At 35.1% G+C, this 14907-nt stretch overlaps 1 protein-coding gene across 6 annotated transcripts in view; it reads left to right on the top strand.

Annotated features, from left to right (window-relative positions):
- The window catches only part of NAALADL2 (N-acetylated alpha-linked acidic dipeptidase like 2), a 352306-nt gene that overhangs the window by 277585 nt on the left and 59814 nt on the right, over nt 1-14907 (top strand). For all 6 annotated transcript variants that reach the window (XM_015871850.2, XM_015871851.2, XM_032446504.1 and 3 more), the window contains 2 exons: nt 596-801; nt 2033-2152. In XM_015871850.2, the coding sequence (XP_015727336.1) occupies nt 596-801; nt 2033-2152 (326 nt within the window). The remainder of the gene's footprint in view (nt 1-595; nt 802-2032; nt 2153-14907) is intronic.

Here is a 14907-nt window from a genome sequence, read left to right as displayed (position 1 = left end):
AGCTTCTCAACTGCTGTTTCTACAGTGTCATTTTTGAGATAGGTTGGTGAGCACTGAACACAGTCTTCCAGGTGAGGGAGTGCTAATACTTTGTGTATTTTTTCCATATTACTCATATTACCACCACACCTTTTGTTTTTCTTTTTTGGATACTCACATGTATTGAAGATAGTGTTTCCCAGTTACTTGTGTTGTTGGTTTTTATTTCTTTACAACACTAACACAAGCATGGAACTTTATTAGTTTCTCTATATCTCAAAGTCCTGGCTGTAAAAGGGGGGGTATATACCTGATTTATAAGAAGAGAAAGTAGTAAACAAGCAATGAAGAAAAGTGCACAGGGCTGAAATTAGGAAAGTACAAATATTTTTTTTAATTTATATTTAAGTAGCATTCACAGTTTTATATATGTCTACTCTATGGCTGTTTTGCACGTGACCATATGAACTTTTATTGGCAGCATTGTATTGTATTAATGGTGTTACAGCCTATTAAGAAATTCCATCTTTTGTTTCTGTAATTCATTTAATGCCAGTAAGCAGAAAAAGATTCTTTTCTCTCTCTCTCTCTTTTTTTTTCCTGCTTCTTGTTTCAGACAGATACGTCATCATTGGCAGTCATCACAGCAGTTTGAATACTTACGGTGGACAAGAATGGGCCAGTAGTACTGCCATCATAACAGCATTTATACAGGCCCTAATGTTAAAAGTTAAGAGAGGCTGGAGAACTGACCGGACCATTGTGTTCTGCTCCTGGGGAGGAACATCATTTGGGAACATCGGTTCATATGAATGGGCAGAGGTAAAATAAATTTAGAAGAAAGCATTGCAATTATTATTACATTTGTGGAAAACATGGAACTAATATGAAATTACCATATAGAAATTACTGTTTCTTAACTAGTCTGTGACAGCTGTCTGTGGACATTCACATATTCCACAGCACATCCAATGAAGTTTAGGGGAAGTTTCTGTGAAGCAGAGTACATGTGATAAAATAAGGAGAACCACTGCATTGACTACATAAACATTTCACTGGTTCGCTTTTCATATATTTGTGCTTAAAAGTTAGCTACAGTCTGACAAGGAAGATTCCTTGGGCTCTTTTCCTTTCAAAAGAATATAAATCAGTTCAGTGAAACAAAATACTTCATCTGAGTCTTGTCGATTGTATATGAATGAAATTTATTTCAGTTGATAAATTGAAGGAGTAGCTCGCAGATATGTTCGTGAGTGCTGAATTAAAACAGTAGAGATAATGAAGAGTTAATTTATTTTTATCATACGTGAGAAGCAGCTAGCTCCCATTGAAGTTTCATACTTCCAAAATGACTATTCTTCAAAAACAAGAGGGGGTGAAAAAATCAAATTGAAAAGATCCAGGCTGGAAGCAAAATCTGTTTAGTTCCACTTCAAGTCAGCTTTACATCAGATGTAATTGTGTTACACCCCTTCTGTTCAGTATGAAGAGCCACTTCATGCAAAGAGTAACTCATTACTGGGAAGGCAAAGAGGATTTTTTTTTTTTAAGAGATAATAATTGAAACTGTTTGTACATACTTTTTTCGTAGTCTAAGACATAATAAAGTGACAACACTGAGAAAGTTATGCAATTTAAATCTGAATTTGCTCTCTAAAAATTAGACTACGTTTAACTGTTCATAATGATTGCTTTTGAAGTTTGTCTTCTGTCAGGTATAAGTGTAAAAGGCCTTCACGTTGTTTCACAGTATGTAATGTTTTCATTTTTGGCCTTACAAGTGTAGTTATTTTTAATTCCTCATAGGCCTATTTGCATTTTGTTGAGCTGATGTGTGAAATGGAATTAAAACTTCTGCTACAGAGAGAAATAACACTAAGATATCCTTTGAAGTTTTTAACAGTATATTGTAAAAAACAGTAGGTAAGTATTACTTAGGGAAGCACAGAGGACAGAATCATAGGGTGCAGTTTTTCCCTAGAAGGAAAGGAAATAATAAAACAATTAATTACAACCATGTGCAGTAATAACCGTTGCTCTGCTTGTGTTGTAGGATCTCAAGAGAGTTCTTCAGAGAAATGTTGTGGCTTATGTTAGTCTCCATAATCCAGTCAGAGGCAATTCAACTTTACATCCTATTGCATCCCCTTCTCTTCAGCAACTGGCAGCAGAGGTTAGAAATAAAATATTTTACTTCTTGCATGGTTCATGAGTTTGCACAGATAATCCCCTTAATACTGGTTCAGTTTAAGTAATTAAAGGTGGACATTGTTTTGTTCAAGCATTTTAACTTTAAATTAATATACATGAGCAGTTTTTATTAAGTAAGCAGGTTAAGCTTGATTTCAAAAACCACAAGGTGCTTTAACAGATTGGAAGGGATAACTTACATGCTTGAGCTACTCATTATACCAAGTCTGACCCAACTTGCACTCCCTTCAGCTTTTGTATATTTTTCAATTTAAAAGAAGCATAATTTGTTCTCAATACCAAAAATCAGAATTTTCTTTTCCTAATCTGATCTTTACAGGATTTTTCTCATAATGCATTTAAGTCTGTTTCTTTACCAGCTGTAATGTGGTACACATGGGGAGAGTATAACTCTTACGCTATTACTGTATAGTATATGTATGTAAGGTTGAGAGCTCACCTGCATCTTTGTGACTTTGCCTCCAGTCAGGTTATTGCATAGTTCTGCTCATATCAGTGCATGCAGGTTTTTAACTAATGACCTCATTGCTGTTTCTTAGATTGATGTATTTATTAATACTTAAGATGAAATTAAAATTGTATCAGATACATACTAGATTACGAAAGCAATTAAAATGTATGAAACAGACTTCAAATTAAGTTTCACAAAGCATAGATTTTAGATGCTTTTTCTATAAATTTGCAAATGTAATATTCATTACATTATTCTGATTTTTCTTTGACTTGCCTCTAAAGCAGCTGGTACTAAACACCGCTTGAAGTATCAGCTTGAATTAAGTGGAGCTTAAGACTGATAATGCTTGGCAGTTTTTGTCAAACTAAATCAGTAAAATGATCTAATATTGGTCAAAATGGTTCTTTATAATGTTTTAAGCATTTTTCCTGTCCAGTGATTAGATGATTATTTCTTCGTGAAAATAATCTGATTTATTCTTTCTGAATGTTGTGGAAAACTCATTGCAAAACCATTTCTTTTAAGGACAAAAGAAAAAAAAAGAAAAGAAGAAAAAAAAAGGATTTTAATTTCTGGAAAATGATTAATAGTGTTATAAATGTGTCTACAGGTTTTCTGGATATGTCTGTTACTATCCTATTACATATAATAGTTACTGTGTTTGCAAAAATGCTCTTCTGACAGTTGTCTATCTTTGTTGCTAACCTGTTGCTGTCAGCAGACCTGTCTCTGTGAAAAAAAAAAAAAAAAAAAAGGTATTTCTTGTTTGACAGGAATAAATTTATTACATCAGTTCCTTCACCTACCAGTTTTAATTTTATTTTCTTTCTTAGAATTCAGAATGCAATCCATAACCTTGATTCTAAGCTGTGAACAGTCTAGAACGGTGCAGCAGTAGCTGTCTTTATTATCTGAATTTCATTTTATTAAGATTTAATTCTTTTATTCTGATAAAGACCATCCTAGTGGGAGCATGTCAGTTTTGGAAGAAAAGAAATCTATTTCCACTTTAATTCTGTGGTGAGTTTGGATGTGATGTTCCTTATAATTTATAATTCTTGTACTGGCCATTGGGTACCATGCAGAAGTGCAGACACAGCTTCTCTCAGGTGTTCTGCCTTGTACAAGAGAATTAGTTAGTGGTTAGTTAAACATGATTAGTGTTTGTTTTTGTTTTTTTTCTTCTATACACACTCTCCATCTCATCTCTGTTTCTTTAGTGTGTAACGCTATGTTCTTGTAAACGTACCTGTTCTGCATGTTTACCCCAAAGCCCCATTTAAAAAGAAAAGGACAAAGTGCATGTAAGGTAATCCGTAAAATTCTGTTTCTGGGATAATATTATATGTAATTAATGCAATGTCCTACTGGTTGTGACATTGAAAAGATTTATAGGAATTACTGATTCTGAGTGCTGGCCAGAATTCTGAATTGATGTCAAATATTATGACAGTGATGGAGCAGCCCAGCAAAGATCTTCATTTGTTCCCATGGGTACTCACAATTTGCCATGAATCTAGGAGTCTTTCTCTGGGAGACAGATCTCATAAAGAATATTGATGTTACGTCAAGTTCTTGCCAAGAATACAATGTAATTATAGATTTATTTCAAAATTATGGTAGTACAAACTTTGTAAAATCTATCTTTTTGGATCTCAAATCATCTTGAAAAAATGACAAGTCAACCAGCCACATAAGATTCTTGTTAACATATGCAGGTTGCAAATAAGTGCTTAAAAAGTCCAGCAAGAGACAGACATCATTCTAATTTGTATTTAGTGATTCATTATGAGAGCAGTTCTATGAATGTCGGTGTGCTAGAACAGAAATGCGGATGAAACAGGAATTCAGAATTAAGAGTATCAATCTATTTTAACATGAAAGGGAAAATTAATTGTTTCCATAATTTGTGGATTCATGGAAAAAAACTTCCATGTGCCATTGGATTCAGTGCTACCTTCCTTAGTTTGGATTCAGTGTCAAATCTCATACTTCCGCTGCTAGACTTACAGATATCCAACTAGCACGGTTTTGCCTGTTTGTAAATAGTATTGCCTTGCAGTTTTGATAGGTGTAAGGATGGGGAGGTGTTTAAACTTGACCATTAAGGACAGAGTCAAGTTTCACTCAGTCCTCAATTCTGTGCTGAAATTCCATCTTAGTAAAGCAAATAAAGAATGTATTTCTAGGGGCACTTAGTTTTTGTTATGAAAGTCAACAAATATGGCAAACAATGAAAAATAGAACTTGTCCTGTGAAAGAAAACTGGAGTGAAAATTGAACTGAATGTGGAGCAATCAATGAGTGCAACAATATCCATAGCTTACATGGAACTCAGGAGAAATACCATCGTGGCAAGCGTTTGTTGTACAGGAGCATCTATGTTCTGAAATATTTGAGCGTGACTTTTCTAGAGCTGAATTTTGGACAGTTTGATCTTCAGATTCCACTGCAGATTCCAAATTGTTGAATTGGGTGCTATATGAGATCTGGTGATCAATGAGAGAAAAGGCTAATTAGACCTGAAGGGATTACATCTTTATTTTAGTGTCAGGTTTTAAAAGTGAGCTAGATAATCAGTGTGCAAATAGGAGTTTTATGTGCCTATCTCTGGAATTCTGGTTGAAACACCAAATTACATGAAGAAGATTATTTAAATATTTGGATTAATTAAGCAAAGAGGAATTCAAACAATTCTGAGAACTTGACATATTTAATCTCAATCTTTTTATATGACTGTGCAAATTAGTGTCCATAATAACAAGAGGGAAATTCTACCAAGTTATATTTTTGCCTACTGTTTTTAGTTAGGAAAGTGATTGTTAATACACTTGCTCAGGCAGTGAATCACCGTTTTTTTACATCATTGGTAAATCGAGTTTGGCTTTTTTGGCTGGTGTTCATTCACTGTAGATAAGGCTGTCAGTGATTTTAATGGCTATAAACTATACAGCACAAATAGCTTATGGAAAATAAATATGCAAAAATGAAGTGTATGGTCAAATAACCATAAGAAAAGATGGCATCTTTAAATCAAGATTTTTATATCGAACAAATAGCGGTAGTTGTTTGCAGTTGTCACTCAATATAATTAACTCCAAACACCGCAGAAGTATCATAAATCATACCTACAGAAAACCTTCAACTAAGTTTACAAACAGTTGCCTGCATAATGAAATGGCACTGAGGGTTCGGAATTGAGGGTGCTTTGGAACCAATTAAATTATAGCAGATACTTGGAGGTACTGAGTTGAGGGGGAAAAAATAACAACACATCTGAAGTCTTTTTCTGCCTGTGAATTTATGGGTTATGGTTGTAAATTAAACACAGGGATAAATAGAGTTGTGGGCTTTTGGTTTGAGGTTTGGTTTGTTTCTTGGTTCATCCAGTTTTTTAGTCAGAGACCTTTATGTTCTTCTCTAATAATTATTATTGTCCGGAAGCACAAGCTGACTGCACTGAATACGGGATGAGATCTGTGATAAGAAGTTATTTCTGTCATCCCAAATTTTTACTTGCACCCTCATATTATTCTCTAGGAGGAAAGAACAAGAGAGCCATTTGTATCTGGGGTTTGAGATGAGGAATTTGTGCTTCTTATAAGTTACTATACAAACCACTTATTATTATTGCTGCTTCTATGGTTAGTTGTGATGAGTAAGAGATGAATCAAGTAGCCTCGGGAAAGCTCCCAAATTATCAAATTGTTTCTGATATTCACAAAAAGGAAATTGGATTTGTCAGTCCCTAAAGATTTCAATTTAAGCAAGAAAATTATTCACTTTGTACACTGAATATCTGCTTCAGAGAATTGATACATCTTCCTCAAAGTTCGTGTGAATTTTACACTTTGAAATGAATTAATATGTCTCAGACAAGCAAGTCTTCATTAACTTTTTTTTGGCAGAGGTTGCCACATGAGGCGCGTTGTTCTTCAACTGGTTATTTTGCAGTGAGTTAAAATGACAGGAAAAAAAAAAAAAAAAGTGTTTGTAGTGTGGAAGTGAGAGTCATAACTTGGGGGGGAAAAAAAGAAAAAGAAAAAATCACCTAGAAATAGATTTTTCACTTTTGTTTCTCATATTCATGTACTGCTATCAGAAACAGTATTTCATTAATTATACTATGATTTAATGCCTCTTCACAGACAGAAGAGTATTTGGAGAATATTTCTGTAAGCTAAAGTCACTGACCAGTGAGTTAATTTTTCCTTGAGCCTGAAAAGTTTGTTGCTTCTATTCTGACAGTATCATGAGCCTCTGCTCATTCTGGGGTTACCAACCCAAACCCCTAAACTTGATGCTCTAGTATTTAATTCCACTTCTAAATAAAGGTGGTAAGTTAATGATAAAGTCTATCATCAGTTCATCTTTCTCTAGCATTCAGTACTTCCCCACAATTTACTCCATGAAGATTTTGCCTTAGGCTCTGGTACTTATTCTAAGTAACATTGTAGCTTTGGGCAAAATATTCTTAGATCTTGACTGAAAGCCTACCTGTGACCTTTTAAAAAGGGAGCTGTGACAGTGTTTGAAAGGAAAAGAGCTCATACATGACCTTTAGTTGGGACAATGTGTTTATGTTCCCAGATAACACACACTGCCTTGGGCTTCAGCGTAAATATTTGGGTCCTTAATCTGGGTTCCTGGATGCTGAGGGAAATTATACGAGGATGCTGCAGTTACACTGATGTGAAAGCAGGATAAATGTGAGAGAGATTTTAGGATTTCTGTTAGAACAGAATCTGGATTTCCTGTGGAGTTAGATTCATTTCCAAATATAGTCACTGACATACAGCCAGCTGCCTTTCTTCATATACAGGCATAATTATTTTACCTCAGAAAGTAATGCATAGAGTTTGGTGAATAGCTGCTGAGGTAAGTGAATTTTCTACTTTTTTTTCAGAAGGAAAGTGAAAGAAAATGGAGAAATATACCAGGACCCTCTAAAGCATTAATTTAGTCCAGCAGCACAAGAATCAAGCTTAACATTCTTCTGAAAATCCTGGAAACCTGCTCTGGTAGAGTAGTTCCTCACATCCGTCTTGTTTGTGTTGTCCTGGAAGAACAGGATTGCACTTTGTTTGCAGCATATAGCTGTGTTCAGCAATCTTTAACATGTCCATTGTATTGTCCAGCAAGAGGGCCATGTGTTCCTTATTGAAATGAATAGCAGTGTGCTCCACACTGGACGGCATTCTTTGAGATGTCCTCCCTATGGCATTCCCCTTTTAAATTGAGGAGCCAACTATATCACCTATACCAGTGTTATTATTTGCACTGACATTTAAAAATTAGCCTATATCAACATTTCAAACTGTATGAACTCAAGTCTCTACAAATTTTTCCCCTAATGTGATTTGCTCCTTCCCCATGTGTTTACTACAGACCACAAGCCCAACAAGAAACTTCAAGAATTCAATTAAATCCTTGACAGAGATTTCATCAGTATTATCATTATAGGTCTACATCTAGAGCTTGTTAATTAGTCAGGGCTCCCTCTGGATCTTTGCTTTTGCATCATGCATTAATATTTTAAGGCTGCCTTGGGTCTCCTCCATCAGAGTATTTAATTTTAAAAGAAATGGATAGCTTGCGTACTTCTAGTATCAGTGATCTAATAGATTCAGTGAGTACAAATAGTTTCAAGCAACGAGCCTTAGACGGTTATCCAACATTCAGGATTTTTGATGGTTGCTTTAAAATTAAACTGCTCTTTGATCGCTGGTTAGGTGAACTTTCCGGTGCTTTAAAATCATGTTTGTTTAATTTGTGTAAGTTATTTCCTTCTGAGTCAGGTAGCATTCTCCACATGCTTTGTGGTACTTGCTACAGTACCTCTCTGACACAGTTAGTTTGAAATATTTAATTGAATTTTAGGTAAATGAGTTAATTTAGATAAATTGCAATTTTTTTTGTTGTTGATAATGCCATCTTAGATTCACCTGGGTGTCAGTGAGTGCTGAGCTCTCTTTACAGTGAGGCAGAAATTAGACTTCAGCCCTTTTGAGCGCAAACAAACATTTGGTCTGAGGCTTCAGTAGTCTACATGATTGTGTCTTTGTTTTAATTTCCTTAATGTATGTGCTCTGTGGTTGTGTCCTCTGAAGAACATACATTACACTCTGTAGTCTGCACTTGTTACATCAGGATCAATAGATGAAGTACTACAGAGGCATGCTAATGTTAAAGATGAAGGCAGAAGCAACAGCAGCTCCAAGGCCCACTGAAGGAAAGATGATGAAACAGCAGTAGGGAGACATAGCCAGGAGATAGTGGGTCACTATTGTTTCTAGGTTTGCTATGCAGATGAATGAGAAAAGCCATTTGTTTTGGCTCAGTTTTAACATACACTGTGTAAAAACTAAGTTGAAAATAATTGAAAGTAGTTCTTGATATAGACATTCCTCTAATGCTTTTAAATGGAAATCCTTAGTCCCCTTAATGTTCAGTAATACTGTTCATCTTCAAACGTTATATTGAACTGTAGATCAGGGAGGTTGGGCTGTTTTCATAACAGCATGGTTGGCTCAAATTGTAATCTTTCTTTAGTGTTTTGAAAAGTCAATCAGACTGTACTCAGATGTATTCAAATGAAATTCAAATGAAATTCTCCATTGCAGGTAATAACAAAAGGTCATCTACACTGCTGTTTTTTATCGTAGTCTTTGAGAAAAGAGTATTACTATAGGAAGTGAACTACTAAAATTTCAAGCCATCCAATGCCATAACAGAAGACAGCAACTGTTAGTATAATAGATGATAATTATCAGTGTTTCATTATTCTGTCAGCATGCAGATACTTGGAGAAACAGAATATTTGATTAGGCATGTGAGTGCTGGGGAATATTCCTTTGCTACTTACATCTCAGTAGCATGAAGATTAGGAGAAAAACATAGTTTAAGTAAAGATATTTAACTTGTTACTTTTCCCTCACTTTAAATAAAGGATTGTCTGTTCTTAAAGCCTTAGGTCAGCTTATAATTATTATTATTGCAGTTTCTTTTTATCAGGTTTGGTCTATAGCTGTGTAAGGGATATTTTATCTTTTTTCAAAAAATATTCTCCTCATAATAAGTTATTCTAATTTCTCCTTGCTTGTGATTTTTGTATTTGTTAATGAACGTAGCAGTGAATAACATCATGTCTCCCTCAGTCAATACACAGGATTTCTTTAAATTTCTTCCTTTTCTTAGCTTTTGACATTACTGTTTCACAAGTAAAATTGTCTTAAGAGCATTACTGGAATTGCTGGTCACTCAGCATCTCTGAAGTTCTTAGCCTTTACATAAAAGGTCAAATCAAAGACATGAACTAAATAGTAACATGACTGGAGAGTTTTCTATTTTTCTACTAATTATTTTTTATTCAGTAACCCAACAGTCTGTCAGTGTAAACTCTATATTGTATGGAGAGCGAGTTATTTGTGGAACCTTTAATATTTCAATTTATACATATCAAAGGGTAAGTGAAATATATCATAGAGTAAATATATTGCAGTGTAAATGTGTGTGCATGGCTCTTAGCATGGTTCTTTACCTTGTTAGGTCTAACACTGCCTGGTGCAAGATTTCTAGAAGGAACTATTAAATGGGGTTTAATTTTGTCAGGGATCCATGATTTTGTTTGTTCAGCTGTTTATGCCATAGCTTCAACCTGACATTCACTGAGTACGTTCAAGATAGCAAGCCAGAAAATAAGAAAGGTTGGAGCTATGGATCTGGGTAAACCCAGTGGATGTATTTATTTTTCCTCCTCCTTTGAAGCATCATTGTCATATCTTTCAGTCTATGTTTCTAAAAATACATTAAGTACTGCAAAGATATTCAGAGCTGCATGCTGCATTATTTGTGACTTTAGAACGGAAGAGGTCTGGCAGTCACCTTGCGGAAATTACAAAAATGGCTTAGGAAATTAGAACTCACCTAGCCAGAGCAGCTCTGTATCTGAGAAATCCATGACAACCATGAAACCTGGGACTTCTACACTGATGGCATGTGAAAAGCTCTGAGCTTTGAACTCTGAGTTCTGAGCTTCTGTGACCCTGTGGATAGAACAGTATACCGGGAGTCAATCAAGAGGTTATTTTCAGCTCCCAGCTCTGCTCCTAACCTGCTTTTTGCTGCTGCATGATTCATTTCACATCTCTGAACCACAGTAAAAGCAGACTGATTCTCAGAGGTAGTGATACTTAAACAGTCAGGGGAACTTGGTGCCATTGCAAACTGGGTGTTTGTTAACATTACTGGCTTTGCATAGATTCTGGTTATTAACATCCCAACAATTTTGGCCTAGCCAACTAGGACAGCCTGGGTTTTGATTATATTTCGATTATATAGTCTCTTTAGTCAGACCATAGAATTTAAATACTCATGAAATTTTTTTGAGCTATGTTTTTTCAGTAATAGGCAGGTTGATTCTTAAACATCTTGAAATTAGGGCTAATGGTAAAATGTATTGGCTAGTCAGTCTGAATTAAGTACAGAGTGGAAACGGTCAGTCACACTGCGCTTAATTGACTAACTATGTGACAACCATTTAAGGGAAATATAAATGTGTTAAATTCTTCAGAATTCTGGAGTAGTTTGAGAGGGGAGCTGTGATGGTCAATGAAATATTTCAGCTTTTCTTAAAACAATTGGCTCTATCCTTGCTCTTCAGAGGATTGAGTAACTTTTTTCCTCCCGATAAGGATGGAGAAATGAAACTACAGTCTCTATTGGCAAGACTGGAGTGATGTAACCCAGAATTAGTAGCATTGCTGAACCTGATCACCAGTCAGAATATAGTGAAAAACATTCACTGTATTTCTATCTCTACATTTTATAGTATGAGAATTCCTTTAGGCATTTAGAACTATTTACAAACCACAGCTATTTCAATGTTATAATATATCATCTTCTTGAAAACAAAGTGAACTTATCAAATTCTAATCCTCTTGCACACTTAGCCAGCACAAAACATTGAAGAAATCATGCAGATCTTTGCAGGTCTCAAATTGTCCCTATTTGATATTAATACTGATGAATTTATATTTCATTAAAGCTGTGTTTCACAGTATCTCAGTATGTATGTGTCAGCTGACACTAAATAGTGTTCATGCTGCTAAATACCTGGAAGAAAAAGCTCGAGTACCATTAAATCCAGGAAAGTACGATTTTTTATGGAATCAAAAAGCAGTTTCCATCATTTAATTATAAATGCAATCATTCTCTGCTCAGAAATAGTTTGGATTAAAAATTAGATTGAAAAATACATGCCATACACTCAATTATATCAGCATTTTCACTCTGTTATTACAGTGTGATCATTGCTGGGTGTTCATCATAAAGTGATGGGATCATAAGATGCTTTCTGAATGTTACTATAAATAGAAGCATTACACTGGATATTGAGTCTGAGACTATCTCTTTTTTTTCCCCCTGGTGGCAAGACAGTTCTCTGAATGAAATGTTTGTGTTCTTACAAGGAATATTTTCATTTTACTGTGAAAGTACTCAGGGATCAAAATACGGAATCTTCTGAGAGGTAAATGCATTCTTTATGTGACTTATTTGGTTTCAGTAAGAGTCTTCATGTTGCCATTAAAAGTTAATTAGCAGTGTTCAGATCTTAGATATTTTAAGTAAAATCTCATACATGTTTACATAAATATATGTAAAAGCTGGAGAAAAGTGATTACTGAGGAATTAAGGACCCAATATCTTATTTTAAATACAAAATCAAAGCAGCAGTTTTTAATCACTATCTAATAGGATTTCTTGAAGTTTTAACCACACTTACCTTATTCCAAACACTTATAGCCTATGTCTAAAGGTTGTTTGGTTGGTTTTTTCCAGCATTCCTACTTTAATTTGTGGTATAAATGTTTTCTAAATATGTTGGCAAGTAGCAGAAATATCATCAGATAAAGCTGGTTAGTTACATTTCAGTGTCTCATACTGCATCAAAATCAAAGATCATCATGGATTACAAGTGCATTTTACGCTTTGCCATTACTGGCAAAAGAGAGGTAAAAGACATGCACTGAAGTGGCTGCTTTGCACAGCTCTAGTTTTCTCTGTGCTAGTTAATTAACTAGCCCATCCCTTTGTTAATGTCTTTATTATGTCCATAATATAATGTACCATAATGATTGCATTATGCAGATAGATGTAGCTATCATAGTAGTGGTGTGTAAGACTTATTTATACCGCAGCTATTCTCTGTATATAGCATATTCCTTATCAGTAGGACATTTAGGTTTTCTTGTGCAGAGAAAGAATGAATGAATATAATTTATAGTGATGTTTATGTACATACTTGAATCATGACAGTTTGACAGGACTCAGAATTTGGGAAGTGTCAATGCAGTTAATTTCTATCCGTGATGGTGGGCATGGCTGAGATACCAGGTACCTTTTATTGTCTTTAGTTGGTTTGAAATGTACCTTAGGTACTAAATAGGAAAGCACAGCATGAAATGTCACTTATAATTCCATAAACACCTAATCTGCATTAACTGTAATATATATGATCAATCAGCAAAGAAAGAGAGCAAAGCAGGATGATTATAGCCAAACCAAATCAGAGGGGAGAAAACAGAGGTGTGTGCTTCCTGTGGAATTAATATAATTCCTAGAAACTGTGTGCTTTTTTCATCCAGTTTTCATAGAGCAGGCGAAGAGCTAATAATATCTTTATGAGCTCTCAGACCATCTAGTGATTTGTTGGAGTGTGGCAGGATTTCATGGGTGAGAGATGTATACTCATGAGTTCTTTGCAGTGCACCTTCCCCAGCCTTTCCTGTCTGTTGATTCAGCTTAACATATTTGCTGTAACTAAGATGCTAATTTGTTGCCTCGTGACAAGGATCCCTTTTCTCTTTATCCCCATGGTCTTTCTCCTTTCATTCCATTGGATGTGTTTGGGAAAAGAACTGCTCCATCCCATCTGAACACCGCTGTGATATAGTCCAGTATATTTGCTTGGTGTTTTCTGCATCTTTCCATGGTCTGTGATTAATTTGATAAATTCTGTAGCTGTTTTCTTTTTAGATAGTTTGACTTCACATAGATGGTCTTATCTCCTATAGTGTGTTTGCCGTGCACTAACCCAAGCAGCTATTCAGTTCAAGAAATAAAGATTTAATTATTCATTAATAATAAGCTTCTGTGCTGTGGTTCTGAAGCTGGGATAAGTGGCTCCTTCTAAGAGTAATTAGTCACTCTTTATTTGTCATGTTGAGAACTGCTTGGACATTTAAATCAGTCTTCAAAAGCAGCTAGGATTTTAATTTCAGTTGTATTCACTTAAAGAAAGGTAGATGACCAGAACTTACTGACAAGTGTCTCTAGCTGGAAAGTGAACTGTGGAAATAACCAATGTGTTTTTTTTTTATTATTTTTTGTTTTTAATTTAGGTTTTTACTTATGGCAGCATCTTAATGTAGCTGTAAAAGGCATTATGAATGCTTAACTCTAATCAACAGAAAAATGATGTCTGCAGTGAAGTACCACTTTATTATACTTTAAATGTTTGAGGTCTATTTTATTACATTAATACAAATTAAATGTATTTTATGGGCCATATGGTACTCTTTCTCCGATTTGTAATATGAGCCAATAACGTGATGCTGAAAAACAAAATGAACTCCAGAGAAATAAAATTACCCAATTACGATTAGCATACACATCCTTGCACTGACATGTACCACTCAATGCTTACTCTCTAACCACATGGCTTGCTTTCCTTCCAGCATAAAGGGAGGGCTGGCTGACACAGTAGAGACCAGCCTGAGAAGCTATGAGTGATTAGAATAGTGCTATTGTGCATCTTTTACTGTAAAACTGTATAAAGTAATGTAGTTTGCCTGCTCTGCGGAAGGGAGGGAGTTGTTACAGAGCATGTTGCTGATTGTTTATTCTAGGTGTATTTTTAAAATAGTCACACTTTCTAATTGCTCTCATCCCATTTCCCCTCATTCCCATGCCTCCCATCATCCTTCTGCACACTAAGAGTATCTCATTTTTGCATCTTATTCCACTAAATGATTCCTTAATATCTTTTCTTATACTGAATTATTAATGAATAAATAAAGGGAGACGTGGAAACAATGGCTTGCTTTGCTGATTTTTTCAATGTCTTAATACACTTCATGCTATTGTGATCCTCTAGTTTTCATGATCCATTCTTTTTGTTCAGGCTCCTTTTTCATTTTTCTGGTCTTTTCACTTCATCTAACGAGGAATGCTCAGTGTCCCCCATCCCCAGAAAACCACAG

The sequence above is a fragment of the Coturnix japonica genome, chromosome 9 (genome assembly GCF_001577835.2).
Source record: "Coturnix japonica isolate 7356 chromosome 9, Coturnix japonica 2.1, whole genome shotgun sequence".
In the NCBI taxonomy this organism is placed as follows: domain Eukaryota; kingdom Metazoa; phylum Chordata; class Aves; order Galliformes; family Phasianidae; genus Coturnix; species Coturnix japonica.
The sequence above is the reverse complement of the archived record's forward strand: the minus strand, read 5'-3'. Positions and strand labels throughout refer to the sequence as shown.